The sequence below is a fragment of the Helianthus annuus genome, chromosome 4 (genome assembly GCF_002127325.2).
Source record: "Helianthus annuus cultivar XRQ/B chromosome 4, HanXRQr2.0-SUNRISE, whole genome shotgun sequence".
NCBI lineage: Eukaryota > Viridiplantae > Streptophyta > Magnoliopsida > Asterales > Asteraceae > Helianthus > Helianthus annuus.
This window is the reverse complement of record NC_035436.2, coordinates 175,536,356-175,560,570: the sequence shown is the minus strand read 5'-3', so window position 1 is coordinate 175,560,570 and position 24,215 is coordinate 175,536,356. Positions and strand designations below refer to the sequence as shown.

At 35.0% G+C, this 24,215-nt stretch overlaps 2 protein-coding genes across 2 annotated transcripts; both read left to right on the top strand.

Moving 5' to 3' along the window:
* Positions 1-574: 574 nt before the first annotated feature.
* LOC110891259 (spermatogenesis-associated protein 20) lies at positions 575-8,388 on the top strand. Its single transcript, XM_022138953.2, has 15 exons — positions 575-976; positions 2,498-2,570; positions 2,686-2,707; positions 3,343-3,421; positions 3,555-3,587; positions 4,040-4,188; positions 4,317-4,473; positions 5,239-5,479; positions 5,602-5,843; positions 6,057-6,320; positions 6,650-6,760; positions 6,840-7,064; positions 7,152-7,355; positions 7,707-7,883; positions 7,968-8,388. The coding sequence occupies exons 1-15, from the start codon at positions 620-622 to the stop codon at positions 8,160-8,162; spliced, it is 2,529 nt and encodes an 842-aa protein (XP_021994645.1). The 5' UTR covers positions 575-619; the 3' UTR covers positions 8,163-8,388.
* A 1,774-nt stretch (positions 8,389-10,162) lies between these two features.
* LOC110891258 (peroxisome biogenesis protein 6) lies at positions 10,163-17,303 on the top strand. Its single transcript, XM_022138952.2, has 16 exons — positions 10,163-10,533; positions 11,254-11,889; positions 11,962-12,205; positions 12,302-12,443; positions 12,825-13,002; positions 13,102-13,293; positions 13,395-13,625; positions 14,491-14,562; positions 14,750-14,836; positions 14,936-15,058; positions 15,165-15,275; positions 15,374-15,412; positions 15,940-16,061; positions 16,259-16,403; positions 16,482-16,562; positions 17,055-17,303. The coding sequence occupies exons 1-16, from the start codon at positions 10,168-10,170 to the stop codon at positions 17,145-17,147; spliced, it is 2,862 nt and encodes a 953-aa protein (XP_021994644.1). The 5' UTR covers positions 10,163-10,167; the 3' UTR covers positions 17,148-17,303.
* The last annotated feature ends 6,912 nt before the right edge of the window (positions 17,304-24,215 follow it).

Sequence of the window (24,215 nt, the reverse complement as noted above, 5' to 3'; positions counted from 1 at the left end):
TGTGATAAGGACCACCACTCAAACCCGCCGGAAAACGAATCTTGTGGTGGAGGGTGGCTTGTGTGATTCGTTTTCCAACCAGATTCGTTTTTCTGGAGGTTGGAGGTGGTGGGTTGACGGTGGAGGTGGATGTGTTGATGGTGGTGGTGGTGGTAGGTTGAAGGTGGAAGTGGTGGTGGTGGGTTTTAGAGAGGGGGGGGGGGGGGAGAAGAAGATGAGGGGGTGGATTCATCTCTTTTTGTTTTTTATTTTTTTAATTTTTAAGGGCAATTTAGTTATTTCGCATACACTTAACTGAGAAACTTAACATAGGTTAGTGATAAGGACCATACGAGTGAAAAAATTACAACCACTAAAACCAACTCTATAATTATTGAAGTATTGGGACTAAGTCTACAATATTTGCAAACCACAAGAACCAATTAGACATTTAACTTGTAAAAATAGAAGAAAAACTAATTGAAAATACAGAAGATTTTGTGGACCAAAAGAAAAAAAAAACAAGATAACTACACACATTTGGTGACTTTGATACAACACAAAGTTTGGGCTAGCCTGACGTGGCAGTTGGATTCGTTTGACACACAAATAAACACTAAAACAACTCTCAATCTCCCAAATGGCAACAACAAGAAGTCTTCTTGCAGCTTCTGCCATCTCTCACCCACACCCAACTCACCCTTCAATAAATACCTATTTTGCCACCCACCCCCACACTCTTCTCCAACCTATGCTCAAAAGATTGTTCTTTTCTTCCCTAAATCGCACCCATTTTCGCCCCAATTCACCACTCAAATTTCGCCCAATTTTATTCTTATCATCACCATCTTTATCATCCCTCAATCCACCAACAAGAGTCTTCACCATGGCTGCAAAAGATCACACCTTTACAACCTCAACTTCCACTCAAAACAAGCACACTAATCGTCTTGCTTCAGAACATAGCCCTTATCTTCTTCAACATGCTCATAACCCTGTATGACTAGTTTTATATTCTGAAAGATGGTTTTCATTAATCTTTACTTTGGATAGTAGTTTACATGTTTGGATAAATTTGGGTACTTTGGTTTGTTGTGCCATGATTTGATTGTCTCAGGAATTTGTTGGAGTTAAAAAACTCTTGATATATTTTGGATTGATATTTAATAGGTTATATACTAAAATGACTCTAGGTTTTTTTGTTGATGGGGTCTTGGGATATTGGGTTATTATTGTTCCTATGGTTTTGTCTGTTCTTAATTCACCAATCAAAGTGTTTGGCTGAGAGTGATCAGACCCCCTTAGGCTGGAGGGTGTGGTATAAAGGCCCAGGGCTTTATCATGCCATGTCAGATCCACCTAGGCGCCGCGTCATATGGGGGGCTTTAAAGCCCCTCCCTTTCACTTGAATGCAGTGGTTTAAAGCCCCCTGTTAAACAAAATTAAAAAAAAAATTTATTGGTTGAAAAGAGGTGCACACCCCTTTTTTTGCTCGTTAGCGTGCTGGCGGAAGGGCCATAGCGCCCCCCTTAACCACCGCAGTGTGGTCCATAGCGCCTGGGGCGCTAAAATCGCTGATGTGGCGGGGTGGCGTTAAGCTACACCCCCTGGCCTTAAAACCTAAACTTTAAACTAGCAGTCTCATCAGTATTTCAACTATGCTTTCATATGACTCTTCTGTATGCCTATTTTTGTTTCTGAAATATAAATTTGCTGATTTGTGTTAATGGGCTGTTCGGATAGTGTTCTATTCGGTTTTCTTTCAAGAGAGAGTGCATGTTTATGAAGTTCTCCTGTGTTGTCTGTAGTTCCCATTCATGGATATTTCTGATGATGAATTATTTTGGCATGATTAGTGTTGTAAGAATCGCTAGGCGCTAGTCGGGCGGTTGTGTACCAACTAGCGATTAATCGGGATTAATAGGGATTAGTCGGAATTAATCGGAATGAGATTTTTATATGTAATTTTTAGTTACATATATACACACACATTTTTATATGTAGTTTTTTAAAGTAAACATGTTTTAACCCCTCATTAACCCATTTTTTAAGTAATTGGAAGGAATTTTTATGGTTTGGTCAAAATTTGGCCTGCATCAAGCCAAAATTTGGCCAGAATAAGACCGCCATTGACGGCCTAGCTATTAATCGGCCATTAATCGGTGAACCTCCGATTAGTGATTAATCGGCGACGTATCAGAGACTAGTCGGGATTTTTACAACCATATGATTTTATAAGAATTTATTGGGATTAAGAACTTTTTACATATTTTGATCATTTGATGTGGAATAGCTGCATTCTTTTAGGGTTACTTGGGATATTATTTATTGTTCAAGATTTTGTTAGGGTTTTGTTAGAAATCAGGAAATCTTGCTCATTCTGTGACAAAGTTTTGATTTTTATCTCAGTAACTGCTTGTTTTCATCAAGGGTTACTTTAGATTCTGTATCTTGTTTCGTACGTTTACTGGGATATCGTATTTGTTTGAAAAGATTTTATGTTATTCCAAATTTTAAGGTTAACTGGTATCCATGGGGTGAAGAGGCATTTGAGGAAGCTCGCAAGAGGGATGTGCCCATTTTCTTATCAAGTATGTTGTCTTCTATTCAGTACCTTTCCGGCTTTCCCACTATTTAAATTTTGTTAATTCGAGAAACTAACATATAACGCTTTTGATTTGATCATGGATTGTTATTTCTTGGAAGTTGGATACAGTACCTGCCACTGGTGAGTCACTTATGCTCTCATAAATTGTTACACGATTGATCATATTGTTCGTAGATTATAATACATTGAACAATGGAACCACTTTTCTTAGCGTCTCGAAAAAATGTAGTGCTTGCTTTTTTTTTTTTAAAGCATAATATCAACCCAAAAAAGTTCTTTTCCCTATAAATCCTTAAATAAATGGGTAATAGTTCTTTCTTGGTAAGCTTTCAAATCATGTTTAAGCATCTGCTCGTTGCTAACCGTTATAAAATATTAGTATCATTAATTTTTAGTTCACAAGATTACACATTTTAGCTATTTGACCAAGAGTTAAATATAAGTGCCAACAAAGATTCGCTGTGTATATACTCTAAATTATTAGACTCGGTAATATAAAAGATATTAGTATAGTTTTGGAGATCAGAAAAAAATAAAATATATATGGAAAATTTGAAAAGAGGGAGTATGAAAGTAATCAAGTTGCAGAGTTCATAATCTTAGAATGAGAATAATATAATGTTGGTTGTGATTTGATAAGAGTCTTCCTTGCATTAACTTCGTGTACGTTACTAACTACAGAAAATATATTTTTTTTTTCTTTTTAAGAAAGAATATAGGGGTTGATATGACTGATAATTTGATTGTTGTTTAAGGTGTCATGTGATGGAGGTAGAATCTTTTGAAGATGACGGGGTTGCAAAATTGCTTAATGACTGGTTTGTTAGTATCAAAGTGAGTGATTTAATGCTTAATAAGAATGATACTTCATGTATATCCCCTTTTTTCCTTGCACTTTTGACTTCTAGTTACATTTGAATAGCTATTTTTTTTTTTCTAAATTTTCAAATTTTTTTTTTCCAAACAGGTGGATCGCGAAGAACGACCCGATGTCGATAAGGTAAATGCGCTTGCTATTAACTTTACCATAACACCCAACTTTACAGGTCACGATTTCTCAAGTTGTAAAATGCAAATAGTTCTGGGAAGATGCCTAAAATGCAAACCATGTTTGATCATGCATTTAGTTTTAGACTTTTTGGAAAAATATACCGTTCAATATTGACTAATAATGAAAATCTAGCATGACCAGTGCCAGATAATATTGTCGATTGCTAAAATCAATAATAAATTAAAAGTTTGTTTCTGTTTCACGCATAACTTCAAAGTGGGTTCTAAAAATAGAAAAAAAAATCTGAACTTCATTTCAATTCCATGTCGTTTGCCAAGTAGATATAATGTAATGTGAAAATTTTCTGAAAATAGAAACGTTCCAATTTTCATGAGACGACCAAATTGTTTGAAAATCATGTTTATTTTCCGGCCTTATACTTTTCTTAAAACTTTTTTTAGGTGTACATGACCTATGTCCAAGCTCTATACGGTGGCGGTGGATGGCCGTTAAGCGTCTTTCTTTCCCCTAATTTGAAGCCTCTGATGGGCGGAACTTATTTTCCCCCTGACGATAAGTACGGGAGGCCAGGGTTTAAAACCATCCTTAGGTTTGTACTTTTCCGTAATTGTCTATTCAACGTCTTCTAGAAAAACTCTGTGCACGATGACTTTTTGGGGTGCAAAATAATAAATAGAAGTGAAATGTAACTACGGGTTCCGTTTATTGTTCTTGCAGAAAAGTGAAAGAAGCCTGGGAGAGTAAGAAAGACGTGCTTATTAAAAGTGGCACATTCGCTATTGAACAATTGTCGGAAGCATTGTCTATTAGCAAGTTATCTGACAAACTATCGGAAGAAATTGCCCAGAGTGCATTGCACAAATGCACAAAATCCGTAAACAACTAATCCTGCTTTATTTTTGTTGGACTTATGAGGTGGCAGAATGGGCAGGTTGCGGGTTGGGTAACGGGTTAAAGTAGATAACTTTTATGGTAAGGGGGAAAAGGGTTCGGTCTGGTTGGGCTGACCCGAAAGACTTTTCTGTTGAAAAATGATTTTATTTTAATAAGGAAAAGGGTTATTGTTGAAAAAACCGTATAAAGACGCTGTACACCAAAGTTATATTTTGGAAAAGCGCCATCATTATGAGAATATACACGCGTCTCCTGAGGTGGGAATGTGGGATGCTTAACGTGTTAGCTACAACACTGCACGGGTTGCTACTCAACTTAAAATAAAATTAACAATTGGGACTTGTGTTGAATCTGCACATGAGTCGGTGGACTTTATATTGGCATTATGATTATATCCTTTGAAATTTTAAAAAAATTATCAAAAAAGGTCCTTCCTATGAAGTTTAGGGACTTAATCATGAGATAAAAAATAAAAAAAAAATAGAAATAAAAAATACCTTTTGGTTATTTTTATTGAACTGAGAAGGATTTTTTTTGTTAAAAGTGACTTCATTGTTAAGCGTTGATAGTCGAGGGATTTTATCACTCAAAAATAAAGTCCATGGACTTGTATGCAGATTCAACGGAGACCTGTATCTTTTTTCAACTATTTCTCGTATAAGAATGATTTGATTTAGGAGCTAATTTGATAACCAACCATTTTAAAGTAAACAGGTCTTCTTTAATTTATTGATTTTTTTTGTAGCTTGCCGAAAGTTATGATCTGAAATATGGTGGATTTGGCTCAGCCCCCAAGTTTCCACGCCCATCAGAGCCGCATTCAATGATATATCAGTCAAAGAAATTAACGGAATTGGGAAAAACAGATGAAGCTGAAAAACATCTAAAAATGGTGTCATTTAGCTTGCAGTGCATGGCAAGAGGTGGGGTCCATGATCATGTTGGTGGTGGTTTTCATCGTTACAGTGTGGATGAGTGCTGGCATGGTTAGTAATTTACACAAACATCAAGGGTGTTAATATTTGCATATTGCAGTTTTTAAGTCGGAATAATAAGATTCTACTGTTACAAAAAATGATTATGGGTGCATTATTATGATTCTTGACAGTTCCACATTTTGAGAAGATGTTATACGATCAGGGTCAACTTGCGAATGTGTATCTTGATGTTTTCTCTATCACAAAAGATGTATTTTACTCGTGTGTGGCTCGTGATATTCTTGATTATTTGAAGAGGGACATGATTGGAAATAATGGTGAAATCTTTTCTGCTGAGGATGCTGATAGTGCTGAATCCGAAAACCGTACAACAAAGAAGGAAGGTGCTTTTTATGTGTGGACCATTAGTGAGGTGTGTAACTATACGTTGACTTTGTTTTCCTTGAGTAACATACATTTTTACGCTAGTCATGGTCAACTCTTTTGACTTATCCAGTCATACTGACTGTTTATATCAATTTCAAACTAAAAGTAAAAGTAATGGATGGCTCTCAACTCTCAAGTCAAACTGATAAACTTTGTTGACTTTTAACTCTTGGAATGGGTTTGATTTATGTTTCTCAAGATTGAAGACGTAGTTGGCGAGCACGCGAGTCTTTTTAAGGAGCACTATTACATCAAGAAATCAGGAAACTGTGATCTTTCTTCTATGAGTGATCCACACGATGAATTTAAAGGGAAAAATGTACTGATCGAAAGGAAAAGTACCAATGAACTAGCATCGAAACTCGGTATGCCACTGGAGAATTATCAAGAAATTCTTGGTGTATGCCGTAAAAAACTTTTTGAAGCAAGATCGAAGCGGCCTCGACCTCATCTTGATGATAAGGTAATATAAGTTTCTTAAAAGTTCATCTCTATTTTTTGTATGTTGATGTGACAAACCCGGGGGCGGGTGGGTCAGTAACGGGTCAAAATGGGTACTTTCATATGCGGCTCAAAATGGGTCAGTCCGGGTACGAGTTTGTACATTGTAAGCATTTGGAAACATGCTAGGCTACTTTTGGCCCGTTGAACACGTTCCATTTTTTTTTCATTTTCCGCATTTGACATGTTTAATCCGTTATGAGTAAAATACAACTCGAATTCACCCGCTTTAATATAAATGGGTTCTCTTGTCAATTGTCATTTCTGCTAACATATTTACGAAATTTGTAGGTCATCGTATCCTGGAATGGACTAGCGATTTCATCATTTGCTAGAGCATCTAAAATCCTCAAGACCGAACCCGAGGACACCAAATTCAACTTTCCTGTTGCCGGAAGTAACGTAAGATTGAATCTTTACTCACTTTATGAATAGTTAAAGACACCCTGATCTTATATTAGATTATTTTCTTTTCGTTTAGTCACAGGAGTACATGGAAGTTGCAAAGAAAGCACTGAATTTTATAAAGGAAAACCTTTACAACCCACAATCTCGAAGACTGCAGCACAGTTTCAGAAACGGGCCTTCAAAAGCTCCTGGATTCTTGGATGACTACGCATTTTTAATTTCAGCGTTACTTGATGTGTACGAGTATGGTGGTGAAATTTCTTGGTTATCTTGGGCAGTTGAACTTCAAGAAATACAAGTATGTGAGCTCTTGAACTGTTCTATCCTTTTGTCTCTTGTGGATCAATATTAAGATTTAACCTTTTAACGGGCTTTTACTTTTTAGGATGAGGTGTTTCTTGATAAAACCGGGGGTGGTTATTTCAATACCACAGGAGAAGATGAATCGGTTCTTCTTCGTGTGAAAGAAGACCATGATGGGGCTGAACCGTCTGGCAACTCGGTTTCAGCAATAAATCTTGTGAGGCTTGCATCTATGTTCACGGGCACGAGATCTGATCGTTACAGACAAAATGCAGAGCACCTTCTGGTTCATTTTTTTTTACTCTTGACTCAAATTAATTTTACGGGGTGTTGGATGTTTATTTTGAAAGTGATTATGTGATTGATCTTTGTAGGGATGAGAATTTTAACATGTTTATGTGATAACGGGTGATTTGGGCGTCCGTTTGATTCTAACGGGTCAAACGGGTGAAATTTTAAAACGCTTAAAAAAATTTATAGCCCGATTATTGCGGTGGGGCAGAATCACTTTACTTCTGCCGCTACAGTGATTTACACCACTGTAAATGAAATTACATGTCGGAAAAAACCAGCCCGTAAATTTTTTGCCCAGTTTGCGAATATAATCACTTTGAAAAACACGCATGTTGTATTTCAGGCGGTGTTTGAGAAGCGGTTGAAAGAGGCACCCGTGGCTGTTCCATTAATGTGTTGCGCAGCCGATATGCTCGCCATTCCATCAAAGAAGCAAGTTGTCTTGGTGGGGAAGAAATCATCTCCCCAGATGGAACACATGCTTGTTTCCGTTCATGCATCATATGATCCCAACAAAATTGTAAGTCAATGTCTTTGACTTTGACTTTTAGAGTCAACCATGTTATTTACTAAACAAAAACATAATCGCTTCCTGTTAAATCAGGTGATACACATAGACCCAAGTGATGAAGAAGAGATGGGATTCTGGAAGGAGAAGAACCCTAATGTTGCTGCAATGGCGAAGAGCAACTTTGTAACGGACAATGTTGTGGCTCTTGTGTGTCGGGACTTTGCGTGTAAAGCTCCGGTCATGGATCCTAAATCTCTTGAAGCTTTGCTTTTATCAAGGAAAGCTTAGACGGTGTGCGACTAATGTTTTGTTGGTCGAGTGGCTAGCCACATGGTGCCTGCATATATGTTAATAAAATGTTTGTGTACAATGTTCGGTTCGGCGTTGACTGTTAATAGGGGCTGTAAATTATGGCTAGATGATACTAACCATGGTAGATATATAGGTTTGCAAGATCCTTATCTTGTTAATATCTTGAATACTCCTCAATAATACTTCCCCTGTTTTTTTTGCATATAGTTAAGAGCATCTACCAATGGGGTGGTGGTCCATTGGCAAAGGTAAAACCTTTAAAAACACCTAGGTTGGGAAGGGGAAGGTCTTGGGTTCAAGTCCCACAGACGACAGGGGATTAAAGAAATTAGCCGTTCAAAAACCAAGTTAAGAGCCTCTGTTTTTATATTTTGACACATAAGATTTTCCAATGGAGTATTTGAGGTTTATATTTCGTATATAGTCTAGATTTTCTTGATTTGAGTTTAGCGTGATTGAAGCAGAGATGGTGATTTCGTGTTTCCCCCTTAAGCTTCTTGTTTACATATTTTGTTAAAACTAAGCGCGTCACAACTCACAAGATCGAAAACTTTTAAAATTAATCCATCATCTTGTAAAAATTAAAACAAATCTATACAGTATAGAAATTTAAAGCGAACAATGTCTAATTTAGTTTTAAATATTTGACAACCTAAAATGCATTTTGAGTCCTCACGCACTCGGTTGTCCAAGGACAAGCAATGCCATTTCGCTTATTAGCATGATTGGCTTCCTCATGTTATAGACTCACAAGGGGGAGTGACCTTAACCTGTTGATAATGGAAACACTTGTGGGATAGCCGGATACGTATACCGTATACTTAGATAATGTGTTATGGAATGTGATAGTGTTAGTGAAAGGCACGTTACGTAGACGTCATCTAGGCATGAGAGATGTCTCCTCTCACTATCACTAACATATGTTAGTGATCACACTCAGGGGCGAAGTATTGTGGATGCCCGGGGGTGCACCCGCCCACCCCAATATTTCGGTTAGAAGTGTATAAGTTCCGATTTTTTGTCCGAAAATTTTAAAATTATATAGGATAGCCCTCCTGATTATTTTTCCTAAATTGTATATCCTAAATATTTATAAACTTTGTATATAAATGATGGGTAGTTTGGTAGATATACACTTTGTATTATTTGGAACTATTATTATTTGACCCGATCTGAATCGAATAGTCAACCCAACCCACCTGAAACATAAGGATAGGAAAAAAAAAATTTGGGTCCCATCACTTTACGCTCCCTCGAAACTTTTGGTCAAGCTCCGCCACGGATCACACTCACATCACATCCCACCAACTTGTTTCACTCACGAGCGTGAGGGCAACCACACCCACTCCACTCACTTAGGTGCAAGCGGTGTTTGTGAGTTGTGACTTTGTGTGATGGTAACGCATACATCACGATAAAGTAACATAATATACAAGCTTACAAGCATACTTAAAGTTGATATGATCTTCAGGGTGTAAGGAGTGGTTAAACACTTTGAAGTGGCAAACCAAAAAACCGATCAATCAGAGCGCGCCATGTCAATCAGTCAAAAGTATTTAAACTTTTGTGAAAAGTGTTGGCAATGAATGGTTTAGACACTTGGTGAAGTGGTAAACTATTTTTTTTTTAAAAAAAGGAAAAAGTTGTGATTGGTTGAGATTGGAATGGACCCCACCCACAATACCCTCTTTCTTTCTCAATCACTTTCCCCGCATCGGCAAGGCATCCCCGATTCTTGAGTTGTTCGGCAACGGCAAAACCTCGGCGGCGGTGTTTGCCGATCGGTAAAAAGATTTGCCGAGGTTTGCCGCGTCCCACTCCGCACACCCTCATTAGCCTGTTTTACAACCAAACTCAAAACAAAACGCTATGGTAAAAAAGGTAAAAAAAAACCTGTTAATGACGTGTAAAGCATACAATTATGACGTCAGCATTCTCAGAACAAATCTTCTTGATTTGCGCAATACCCCCTGGTTTATGGATGTGTTCCATATATGATTTTGGCTCACAACAATCCAATTTGTGTTGGATTTTTGCAGAATCCTCAATGGTGGGGAGAAGGAAGCCACTGGTGCTTTCTTCTACAAAATCACTTATCAATTCTGTTCTCAATTCATCCAATAAACTAAACACAAACGGAATTGATGGTGCTCCGATCAACAGACACTCCTCCGGTGACGTCGATGGCGGTGAAACGACGGCGTTGCAGTTGCGTGCTGGTATTCTCAGATTATCGGATGAAAAATTAGGGTTATCACGCCAGAAGGCGATTTCTCTCGATGAAGCTGCCTTGATTGGACTCTCTACTTCACTTCTCAAAAGGCTCTCTATCACCTCAGGTTCACTGGTAGTAATCTAATCATTCTATCGTTCGTACGGTTTCTGAACCTTTGAAATTTTGAGTTAGGATTGAGGAAATATATGATAACTTGATGAATATTGGTTGTTTTGCACTGTATGCATCATATATTGGTGTGATTTTAGTCTTATTACTTAAGAACAAAGGGAAATTGTAGTATACATTCGATACAAGTTGGTTTAACTTGATGAATATTGGTTGTTTTGCATTATATGCATCATATATTGGTGTGATTTTAGTGTCATCAAGTCATTTTGGTTAATTAGGATTTACTTAAGAACAGAGTAAAATTATAGTGTACATTCGATACAAGTTAGCAGATGTGGAATATACGCTTGTTCAAGAATCAAGACTATTGTAATTTTAGGAGCCAATGGGCCTGGGAGGGGTTCGGAGAGATTTCAAGGCTCAATGGATTATGAAACCTACATCGTGTTATTTAATACGGAAGTTAGTGTTCTATACTAGTATTCTAGGTCTAGCTTTTAGTAACATCGGAATTATAAATGGAGTCATGATTTGTTCTTCTTGTGGTACTTCAGATAGTTGTACGAATACGGATAGGATGTACACTGTTCGGAAGGCTTTGATTAGATATCTAGTTTATGAGCTTGTTATTACGGTGTTGGTTTTAAGCTGTTAAGAACTGTTTTTTGCAGTCATGTGTTGGTGTGGCCTATTTACTTATTTATGTAATGTTTCTTTTAGGTGATTGTAAAAAATGTGGATTCCCAGATACAAAGAATCAGCCAAATTGTGGCTCTTGATCCTCCCAATGTTCATGATGTTTCATCAAACAATGAACTGTTGTCATACAATGCTTCAAATGCAATGGTTGTGTTTCCTTCAGTTACTTATCCTCTGATTCACCATGTCCCGTTTACTTCAGAAGTTGCATACGTTTCTCCTCTTTTAGCGTTTAATCTCGGTTTGCATACCTCATGCTTAAAACTGCTTCTTCATCATGGAGAAGACAAACTGGCCTCTCTGTTTGAAGTAAAAGGGGACAATGAATCTAATATCGAAACAAATGAAGGCTTCTCTGTTAATCTAGATATTAAACCTTTGACAAAATTACCAAGGTATGCCTCACATTTAAGAGTATCATTTGTAAAAGTACCCGAATGTGGTACCATTGGATCTCTCAAAGGAAATTCATCTATTGAAGCTGAAGATCGTCAACAAAAGATCGATATTGCTTTAAATGAGTACTTCACTATTGATAGATATCTTTCCAGAGGTGATGTTTTCAGTATCCGCGTTAACTGGAGTTGCAAATCGGCTATGTGCATTGCCTGTAGCCAAAATAATCAAAATTCAAGTGATAACAATCTATACTTTAAGGTATTTCATTTCACCGTTGCATATCTGGTTGTGATACATAACTGCTTATTAATATCTTTAGCATGTTCATAGGTGGTTGCAGCGGAACCGTCAGAAGAACCCGTTCTTAGAATCAATCGCACAGAAACAGCCCTTGTGCTTTCTGCAAGTACTCCGTCTGCTATTCCCCCAAATCTTTTAGTGAATAAGAAAAAAGGTTTTTCACCGTTACATCAAGATACGGTAAAAACCCTAGCCTCCATTATTACTCCAACTTTATGCCCATCAGCACTTTCATCAAAATTCCGGGTTGCTGTTCTATTGTTCGGTTTACCTGGTGCGTTATGTTTTTGGACTTTGTATAATATTGTTTGATCAGATGTCATTTATTGACATGTTTTTTTTGTTCGACGATGATGCGGTGTTTTTTCAGGGTGTGGGAAGAGGACGGTGGTGAAGCATGTTGCTCATCAACTTGGGCTGCATGTGGTTGAATACAGTTGTCACGATTTAGTTGCATCCTCCGAGAGGAAAACTTCTGTCATGTTGACTCAAGCTTTCACTGCCGCTCGTAGGTATTTGTAATCGTGATGATATTAAGTGTTGCTGACTTACGTATCTAGGATTATTGTAGTTATATGTTATATTGTTAACAGATCAGGCCATATTGTAACATACACTTCTTGGGCTGTTTGTGTTACAATGTAAAGATGAACAAGGGTTAAAATGTAAAATTAATAGTGGACAGGGGGGGGGGGGGTTAAATGTAACGTTGTAATAGATTAGGGATTTGATTGTTAAGCTTGTAACGAACTATAATGATCTCGGTAGTTAATGAACGAACTAAGCTGATCGAGTTGGTTAGCTTGGAACTTGATTGAACTTCTCTCTCTCTCTAGATTCTCTCTCTAGTTTTTGAGCTAACAGTTTGTATACCTGATGTGGTGTCATTGCAGATACTCGCCAACGATTCTTCTTCTCCGTCACTTTGATGCTTTTAGCAATTTGAGCTCCAATGATGGTTCACCAAATGATCAAATCGGTGTTAATTCTGAAGTTGCATCTGTCATCAGGGAGTTCACCGAGCCATTTACCCAAGATGAAGATGATTACGAAGATGAAGATGAAGCAGAGGTTAATTTTACAACATAATGATTTTTTTCATTATGACTTGGCCATTCATTCTTTACCTTCAAAACTCATCATAGGTTCATTACAATTTTTCTCATGCAGCATATGAACAGCACTCGAGCCATATATACTCATCCAGTGCTGCTCGTTGCAGCTGCTGATAATTCCGAAGGATTGCCACCTACAATTAGGCGTTGTTTTAGTCATGAAATGAAGATGGGACCGTTGACTGAAGACCAAAGAGTTGAACTGCTATCTCAATCACTTCAACGTATTCCTGAACTGCTTCCAGATGTAAGTACGGAATGTATAATCTGTTTCTGCTTACAGAGTGTATATTCTTTATGAATATATATTTTTATCATAAATTTTTTTGGGACGTATTATTGCTCCAGACGTCTCCAGAGGATCTTGCAAAAGATATGGTCGGACAGACATCTGGTTTCATGCCGAGGGATATTAGGGCTTTAATTGCTGATGCTAGTTCAAGTTTGGTTCCTACTAATGGCATTAGCTTTGAGAACAAAGAGTCCCAAAAGGATATTCAGCCTCCTAGCAAAGAATTTATGAGCAAAGCTTTGGAGCGATCCAAGAAAAGAAACGCCTCTGCTCTGGGGACCCCCAAGGTTGGGCTGAGTTGATTGTGTAGCGTGATATTTTGTACGGGTTGGGGTTGGGTCAAAACGGGTTCTGGTTGAAACGAGACATCTTATAGTACATGTCAAAACGCCAGGTTGGGTTAGGTTGACCCGCAAATAGGGCTGCAAACGGACCGTCGTTTGTTAAGGAAATATATGTGTTCGTGTTCGTTTGTTGTTTTTCGGCAACAAACGCAAACAAACGTTCATGAACATAAATGAACACAAATTAATGTGCATGAACACAAATGGGAACAAACGTACACAAACAAGTGTTCATGAACATAATGGATAATACACTGATACTTATTAAATATTTTATTTGTTGGAATTTTGAAGTATTTAAATATATTATAAAAGCTAAAAAAACTAATGAACTATCGAACACAAACGAATATAAACGAACACGTGAACGAACACAACCTCTGTTCATATTCGTTCATTTAACTAAACGAACGAAATTTCTTGTCCGTGTTCGTTTATCTATTAAACGAACGAACACAAGCGAACTTCCCGCCGAACGGTTTACGAACTGGTCGCTGAACAATCGGTTCGTTTGTAGCCCTACCCGCAAACACTCCTGTGTTCATATTCGAAATATTTATTCTATAAAAATATTAGTGTTTTAATTATGATCACGAAAACACAATTGTCACAATAATATTCCAAACCTTTAGCTGAAATAGAGTAGGAGGTTGTATGCATTAAAAATAGACTTTGAGAAACTTTCAACTCGTTTACCCGTTTGAGATAACAACCCATATAGACCCATTAATAAGATAATGAGTCAGAATTGCCCTTTTTTTTGTTGAAGTGTGTAGCAAGTCTTAGTTGTTTGGTCAATGGGTTGTAGGTCCCAAATGTCAAATGGGAGGATGTTGGTGGACTAGAAGATGTGAAAAAATCTATTCTGGATACCGTTCAGGTATGTGTTTGATGATTGATATTACAAATCCATGTTTCATTTGAGATATTATACATTTATACTCGTATTTTCTTCGGTTTGGGCTATGCTTTTTCACTTGTTTTCTGTCACTAGAGTAACCGAACTTTCAAAACAAAATAAATCGTTACTAAAATTGTTCATATCGTTTGGCATAACTGCTTTACAGCTCCCCCTTCTGCATAAGGATTTGTTTTCATCCGGGCTACGTAAACGCTCCGGTGTTCTTCTTTATGGTCCTCCTGGTACTGGGAAGGTATAACATATCATTTAAATTATTTAATATTTCTCAGCATATTGTCGTTATTGCTATATTCTCTGCTATAACCATCTAAAACATATGTTGCTTTCATAGACTTTGTTGGCAAAAGCTGTTGCAACCGAATGTTCTCTTAATTTTCTAAGTGTTAAAGGGCCTGAATTGATCAACATGTACATAGGAGAATCGGAGAAAAATGTAAGAGACATATTCCAGAAGGTACGTTGTCATATCCTATCCTATCCTATCATATCCAGTCCATAGTGCCATCGTTTTTTCTTGGTGTGTTAAAATGTTCATGGCATGAGAATGGGCTGATTTGCAGGCCCGCGCAGCCCGCCCGTGTGTCATCTTCTTTGATGAGCTGGATTCTCTAGCTCCAGCCCGAGGTGCTTCTGGTGATTCTGGGGGAGTTATGGACCGTGTTGTTTCTCAGGTATCATTGTTTAATATATATTAGAGTTATGACCAGCCCATCTTGACATTCATTTTGTTGGTGAATGCTCATGTGGATTTTGTGGTATCACTTACCAGATGCTTGCAGAGATTGATGGCCTGAATGATTCTTCCCAAGTATGCCACTTTATAATACTGATTTCTCATTTGTTTATATAGTTTTTATGTTGTGTTTTATTAAAGAGTAAAATGCCATTTTCGTCCTTGAGATTTGTCAAGTTTTGCGACTTTCGTCCAAAGGTTTGTTTTTCCGCATCTGGATCCAAAAGGTTTGAAATCTTGCCATTTTCATCTGGATCGTTAACTCCATCTATTTTTCTCCGTTAAGTTAGGGGTATTTCCATCTTTTTTTGTTAACTTAAAGGGCAATTCGATCTTTTTAACTTTATGTACAAGCATTTAGCATAATGTACAAGTATTCAAAAGGCCAAATGCCCTTTAAGTTAACAAAAAAGACGAAAATACCCCTGACTTAATGGAGAAAAATGGATGGAGTTAACGTGCCCGATGAAATTGGCAAGATTTCAAACCTTTTGGATCCAGATGCAGAAAAACAAACCTTTGGACGAAAACCGCAAAGCTGGCCAAACCTCACGGACGAAAATGGCATTTTACTCTTTATTAAATTTCAACCTCTTTTTTAGGATTTGTTTATAATAGGAGCAAGCAACAGACCAGATCTTATAGATGCAGCACTTCTAAGGCCTGGTCGGTTTGATAAGCTACTTTATGTTGGCGTCACTACAGACCCGTCTTATAGAGAAAGGTTATATTTTTTCTAAACCACTGTTATAGTTTGTATGTTCCATAAATAATGCAATATGACTTTACATGCCCATTGAATTTTTTAATTCTTTTTCAATTTTTTTTTTTTGTGGGGGTGTAGAAGAAATTTGTGGATACAATGCAGCACCATGACATGTTTGTTTATCTGATACTTGACCATTTTCTTTATTTTTTTAGGGTATTGAAAGCATTGACCCGTAAATTTAAATTACACGAAGACGTATCTCTTTATTCAATAGCCAAGAAATGTCCACCAAACTTTACGGGCGCAGACATGTATGCATTGTGTGCAGACGCTTGGTTCCATGCTGCAAAGCGCAAGGTTAGATTAATTACCTAAATTTAAGTTTCTTTTATATTAAGTATATAGCTAAGTATCCTATTTTGTTAATCGTCATAGGTTTTAGCCGCCGATGCAGATCCAACTAACATGAAGGATGACGTTGATTCTGTGGTGGTTGAATATGAAGATTTTGTGACGGTAAGTTTATGAACTAATTTATCATCAATTTAAACAGATTTCATATCAACTTGTTGAGTTGGTTCATGGGTGATGCATATTTCAGATACAATATTATGTCATACAAAATTAGTGTTATTAATACTCGGGTTGGATAATGGGTCAAAACATGATCAATTTAAACATGTCATTTATGGTACTGGTCAGAACACGCGGGTTGGGTTGGGTCAACCCAATTCACTTTTGTGTCCCAGTTTTGAACGATTCAGTAAAGGAATAAATGTTCTAACTATGATTAACAGACATTGCCATTACGACAATATGAATCTTTTAGATAAAATATTCAGGAAGTTGGCGACTTTTAACCTGTTTCACTCGTTCCTATTTTTGTTAAATCAATTTTTTTTTTGACCCATTTGAGAATAAGCATACACCGAATCAACCCATTTGGACCAGAGGGACACTTGTAACATTCAGTAATTTATATGTAATTGTTTGACTTTTATTGTGCAGGTATTGAGAGAGCTCTCCCCCTCACTTTCTCTAGCAGAGCTTAAAAAATATGAGATGTTGCGAGATCAATTTGAAGGAGCTTCTTCAAAATAATTTTTATATGTCGCGTATTTTGTGCAAATGTAAAAAGAAAAAGAAGGTTAGACATTGTTGTGAATAACTTATTTAAAAAGAATCAAGACAATTACAATGATAATAAATTTTTGTTTAACTTCAAGAAAAAGAAGGTTAGACATTGTTGTGAATAAATTTTTGTTTAACCTCAAGTTATAAAAGTTACAATATGGTTTATGCTTGAAAGAGTATCAAGAACAAGATGATTTTAACAAATCTTAACCTTAAATTTTTAAGAGCTATGTTATTGTTTATTTTCTTTTTGAAGAAATAACAATGAAGATCAAACTTAGGTGTATATTTGTAGCCGTATCTTTACTTTAAAAATTTTATACATGTACTTTAACCAAAAAAAACCTTTATACTTGCTAGGAGTAGATCAAACCTTTCATAATATTTATAATATAATATACCAATATCTATTCATTCCCATTTGATTGGATTTAGCCTTGAGTTTAGATTTGTTTTGCTGATCTCGCATTGATTTTTGTTCTACATAAATCTCTCCGCTATATATGTGTGTAATTGTAGGTTCAAATGAAATTATAAACCATTTTATTCACTAATATACATGTATTAACATCATAAGTGTTAATGGTCTTTTGATTTTGATTCAGTGACATTAGGTGTTTACTTCCACCAAGATAGTGTGGGTTTAAGTCTCACTATATGGGCAATAGATGAATTTAGAAGTAGATTTTAGGGGTGAGAAGAGGGGCTGTTTAAAAAAGAGTTAGCATTATAAGTTTAAACAATCAGAGAATATATTTATGGTTGTCAAATATTTTATAGTGATTAAATATAATTTAGCTATAGTTAATTATCAGTTAATTGTGGTAATGTACGTATACTAATGTCACGCTTATAGTTTTTGATGCTTTCCGTTTATTGATATCGATAATATGGGTGGAGATAAAATAGGAAGTTTATTTCGCTAGGAAGGATAGGAAGCAATCATAACCGTCCAATTGCACAATCTATGGTCTAGATCAAAATCAAATTAAAAACTGTCATTTAAACACGCTCTCCGGGGTTTCAGGGATATTATCGTCAAAATCCAAAATAACCGCCGTTGAATATACACAGAAATCCTTCGAAAAAAAGTGCATTACGTTTTACACTTCCATTGAACGATCAAACACACACAGAAATTTGAGAAAATCATACTCCATTGAACTTCATGGCGTCGTCGAGAGATAATTTGAAGGTTTACATTCGAGTTACTCAAAAGAAATTCGTCGCTGAAAACCCTAAATCATCAAAAAAGCAAAAAACATCATCAGCAGAAGAGAACATAGATGAATAAGAAAATATTAGCCGAAAATCACCAATGAAACAACAAAGAACTAGAAAACGAAAAGATATTTCAGACAATGGTAATTTATCTATTTTTGCTCTTTAACTGAATTCAAGTTACGTTTTATGAAGTACAGTAGACCTAATATATCATATCCGTTCCGAAAAATAGTTAATGAGTTATATCTTTCCTATCTTAACATTTTTGTTAGTAGAGACTACATTGCGTTTTATGTTAAAACTATGATCTAAGATGCTAATGCTTCTTATGGGATTTATATATTGTGAATTAATGTGTTTTACCTTAATAAAGTTGCAGAAACAAAGAGATTATTATTATTATTATGAGAATTGTAATCGAATTTTAGAACATTGCATTTTATCTTTGAATTTGTTGAGATACATGTGTTGTTAACTATTGCCTGTTAAATAATATGATTTAAAGTATTGCGTTTTCTCTAAAACATGGGAATCACTGCTTTTTATCTTTATAGTGTTAGCTAATTCGATTTATCATAAATTTGTTAATTGACATTGTTAACTAATGCGTTTTATATTAATTTATCATAAAAAACAAAATGAGATTATGTAATGTTAATTTGCTGTGTTAAATAATATGATTTAAAGTATTGCGTTTTATCTAAAACATGGGAATCACTGCTTTTTATCTTTATAGTGTTAGCTAATGCATTTTATCATAAATTTGTTAATTGAAATTGTTTCATTATTCTATTTGAAGTTAAAAAACAAGAGGAAAAACAAAAAAGGAGAAGAAACAAAGTGGTGATAGAATCATCAGAAGAGACAGTTTCTGATTCCAATGATAAAAAATCTAGACGTGCTATCGTTCTGCATAATTCCGAACAAGAAGTAAATTCAGGTAACATAAAACGCATTTAACAAATTTCAAGAAAAAAATATATGTTTTTAACACAATTCAATGTGTCAGATGATGATTTTGTTGATCCACAACCAAGAGTTAACCCGACAAAAAATCAAAAGAAGGAAAAGGCAGAATCAAAACCAAAGAGATCACAGAGGAAAGATAAAACAAAAGAACAACCAGAACAACAACCATATTATGATTACGACGGAAAAAAAATCAACATAAGATGTGCAGTCAATAATCTAAAAGATTATATTGAAAGTTTGTCAAAAGAGCAAAGGGATACTGTTAGAGAAATAGGGTTTGAGAGCATACTAAAATTCAATCTGCATTCAGTTCCACGCAAATTTGGATATTGGCTGGTAAAAAACTTTGATGCTGAAAATAATGAGATAAATACTGGAGTTGAAAAGATTAAGATCACAGCTGAATTTATCCAAAAGGTATTTCAAATACCAAATGGAAAAACAGTGATTGAGGAAAATTGAGACCAAACGAGACTGATCTTATAATTAAATTCTGACGCGGTCAATTCAGCAAAGATATTTTGAAGAGAATGTATGCGCACAACTTGATTAGTTATTTAAAATCAAGAAATGAGCTTGGAAGAATGTTCAAACTAAATTTCTTGGTTATATTTTTTACGATCATGGCGGAGGCAATGCAAAGTAGTAATGTTAATCAAAGATTCTTGCCATCAATGAAAAGTGACAAAAAAATCCAGGATTTTAATTGGTGAATATATTCTGACCGTTTTAAGGCGTACAAGAATACAATGGCCTGGAAATGAGAAGATCTTCAATGGACCTATTGCATTGTTAGCGGTATGAAATCTGACCTTTCACTATTGCTGCATATTTGCTGAATGCTTGTTTAGGCTGCTTGTTTATATTCTTTGTTTGTTTAAAATTTTACTTTATAAAACGCAATTTATATTATAAAACCCAATGATCTTTCATTTTTGTTTCTTTATATTCTTTATTTGTTAAAACTTCTTTTTTAGTGTAAAACGCAATATTTTTGTAAAACGCAATATATTTAAAGTTACAAAACATTAGTTTTGTAAGTTGTTTACAATGATTTATATTTTAAAACTCATCAAAATTTGAATTGATTATATTTCTAAAACGCAATGATTCATACAGATACTATATGCTTACAAAAAACAAGGATTTGACGATGCTGAAAACACTGAAGTGTTCTCTCTTGATAAAATTGACTCTACAACATTACAAGAATTTGAAGATGAATTGGAAATTGCTGCGCAAAATGAGGGGAGATGTCTTGTAATGGAAAAAAAGAAAAAAAGTCAAAAAGACTAAGCAAAAAAAGAAAGATGAAAAGGATGAATTTTATGTTTATCCAACTGAATCCGAGAATGAAAACGAAGAAATTTTTGAAAATGAATCTGAAGAAAATGATGAAGACGATGCTGAAGAACAACCAATCACATTACTTAAAGCTGCAACAGACTGGATTGATCAAGAAGAGAATCAAGAAAATGTTCAAAACAGCCCAATTAAAACCAATGAAACTGAGAAAACACAAACAGAAAGTGGAGGATCATGGGGGCATTTCTTCATTAAACCATCAATAGGGAATAAAGATAAAATGTGGGTAGACAGTCAAAGCCGACTGCGTAATTTCATGCCATCACAAAATCAAAGTGAAGGTCTTTCTGACATTCATTCAACAAAAAGTGGCGATGAAAATATGAAGAACATTGAAGATAAAAGATCACATGAAGAATATCTTGTGTCTGTTTTGGATAATCATTTAAAAGGATTTGAAGATATTTTCGAAAACATCCAATCACGCATAGATGAGCTTGTCGAAGAATATCCAAACAGTGAAGCTCTTCATAACAAAGTAAACGAATGGGTTTCATTGATGGAAAAATTAAACCATCAAGCAAAAAAGCACAAGAAAGTTAATATTGATTCAAATATGATGGAAACACCATCAAGATTTCTAAATTTGAGCCAAAATGAAGACACTGAAAATCAAATCATTTCAACTCCATTGATTATAAAACGCAATGATGATGATGATGATGCAAAACGCAATGAGGATAACACAGCTGTAGTCCAGTCCTCCAATCCAGAAAAAAGCAGTAACAATGACCCTGCATCTATTCTACAAACACACATGGAAAAACCTTCAATGGAACAATCATCATTTAGCGAAGAAACTCCATCATTAATGTTGGAGATGATGAAAAGGACAGATGAAGAAGAAAAAAAATCAAATCAAAAGAAAATTCAGGATAATGAGGTACCATCCTTTGATTTGAAAATTTCTCAGTTGTCTTCAAATGTTGTTGAAAGTGAAGTTGAAGTTGATGCTACTCCTCACGCTGCACAAACCGAAATTCAAGCGGAATCTGAAAATAGATCAATCGAAAAAGATGTTCAAATTACTGGAATACAAACAATGTTTGAGAGAATTGAAGAACAGGATAATACTAAAAAGCAAATCAGTGATCTAATTCAAAACACATCATTCCTCAACCCACAAGAAGATCCGTATAAAACACCTGCAAAATCAGTTCATCAAGAACAACCAACAACAGATATAAGCAAAACAGAAGAAATAATAACAAAGATGGTACGACCTGATCGAGAGAAAAATATACCAGAAGTATTTTGTTCACCGTACTATCTAAGACAAGTAGCAATGAAGGAAGCAAGAACGGCACACGAAAACAACATATCGGGATATGCTTTCCATGCAGAAGGAGAAATGATGTAAAAATTCATTTATATACACTAAAACAAAAAATAAAAAAATTATAATTTATTATTAATTTTTTTTTTTGCAGGGATACTCTCTTTGAAATCAAAGAACATGTATTTCTATATAGATATGCTGTTGAAACAATGAGGCCAGGATTGGAAATCACCGGAGAAGTAATCAATTGTTGGTCATATATTTTGAATGAAGAAGAAAAAAGAAGATCAAAAGACAACAAAACTCCAAGATTTTTCTGTACTATTCGAATGCTGGTATGATATATAAAACTCAATTTTTCTGTTTTCGTATAATGAAGTATTTTGAAGTTTGATTGAATGAAGTTTTATAATTTATTTCTTTAATCAAACGCAATGCTTACTTTGTTTGAATGAAGTTTTATAAAACGCAGCTGTATGTTTTATTACCTTCATAAAACGCAGCTGTATATTTATTAACTTCATAAAACGCAATAATATGTTAATTTGTTTAATTTTACGCAGACTTTTCCATTGAATGATAAGGAAGAAACAAATAAAGATAAGATGATAGAAGCATTCACAATGAACATAGAAAAAATTCTTCAAGGTGCAAAGCTAAAAAGCATAAAGGATTTTAAAATTAACCCTGTCCCGATTCTCCATATACAACATTTCTTTGTGATCTCCTTCAATCTTGAAGAGAAACAAATATTCATCATTGACAACAGTGCCAAAGAAGAAACAAATAAAGCTAAATATGGGGATGTGCCTGAAAATACAGTAAGTATTCTTACTTATGCTTTTAAAATACATATATAAACCACCTAATCTTTTTGTTTTGTTTTGTTTTTTTTCTGTAGAGGAATGCTTTGGCAGCTTACCTTAAATCTGTTGGACATGAAAAAGCAGATGATATAAAGAAAATAACCCCTGTTAGAATGCAGATGAAATGGAGGACACAATATAATGGAATTGACTGTGGTATATTCACTATGCGTCATATGGAATGTTATCATGGAGAACCGGTCGAAAAATGGGATTGTGGGTTTAACGTGGAGTATGAAGAACCTGCAAGGGGTAAAAACAAAAAACCAGTCAACAAGCAGACCGCACAACTTGAAGATTTAAGAAGAAAGTTCATCGCGAAGATATTATTGCATGAAATCAACGAACAAAGAGATTATGTTATTGAGGACTCAAAGAAGTTTCGAGACCTCAGTGCGAAACTTAAAAAACAATCCTATGACACTAGTTTAGATAGGATTAAAGACAGGCTTTCTAATGTTGGTTTACTTTGATTTTGAAATGCTACTTATTTCAAAACGCAATGTTTTGATTTTGATCTTGCTAGTTACTTTGATTTAGAAATGCTACTTATTATAAAACGCAATGTTTTTTCATATAACACAATATTTTGATGATATTTTTAAAATGCACTTATTTGTTTGTTATTTTATAACGAAATATGTATCCTTTAAAATTATTTAAACATTATTTTGAAAAAAATTTATAAAATATATATACAATTTATAAAACGCATCATTTTAAAAGTATGCTATAACTCAACATTGTCAATTTTAATTTTAATATGTTTTGATTATAAAACGCAATGTTTTTTCTAATTATTCATTTCCAAACATATAACGCAATATAATTTATAACGCAATGCATTTTTTTTTAAATTTTTTATAACACAAAAAACAAAATTACAATAAGGACAATAAAAAAAATAATATATTATAATCTTCTTAAACGAAATGCTATAAAAAAATAAAATAATATACAAAGAAAAGCCTTAAAATACTGTGTATGATAGAAATTTATACAGTTGATTAGACCAAAAGCCTTAAAATGCCTTAAAAAGCCTTTTGGATTCCTGATAGCCAATACTGTGTATGATTGAACATTCAATTCAAAGAAAAAAATAAAAAATAATCATTTTTATTATTAAAAACAGTTGATTCAAATTCCTCTAGCAATATATAAGAACAGAAACCCTAAACTATTTTCACATTGCTCTCATCATACACCAAAAATACACCAAATACCCAACACACACAAACCCTAAAATGGCTAATGCACAACTATCAGTTTGGTGGGTTAAAAGAGGCAATTTCGTTCTTCAATTCCTTGATGGAAAAAAAATAAAATACC

Bases quoted from the DNA above. Each gene is read 5' to 3' on its own strand.
- LOC110891259 (XM_022138953.2), top strand. From the start codon at position 620: ATGGCAACAACAAGAAGTCTTCTTGCAGCTTCTGCCATCTCTCACCCA. The intron at 3,422-3,554 runs GTGAGTGATTTA...TTTTCCAAACAG, and splicing joins ACTGGTTTGTTAGTATCAAA to GTGGATCGCGAAGAACGACC. The intron at 4,474-5,238 runs GTAAACAACTAA...TTTTTTTTGTAG, and splicing joins TGCACAAATGCACAAAATCC to CTTGCCGAAAGTTATGATCT.
- LOC110891258 (XM_022138952.2), top strand. From the start codon at position 10,168: ATGTGTTCCATATATGATTTTGGCTCACAACAATCCAATTTGTGTTGG. The intron at 12,206-12,301 runs GTGCGTTATGTT...GTGTTTTTTCAG, and splicing joins TCTATTGTTCGGTTTACCTG to GGTGTGGGAAGAGGACGGTG. The intron at 13,003-13,101 runs GTTAATTTTACA...TTTCTCATGCAG, and splicing joins AAGATGAAGATGAAGCAGAG to CATATGAACAGCACTCGAGC.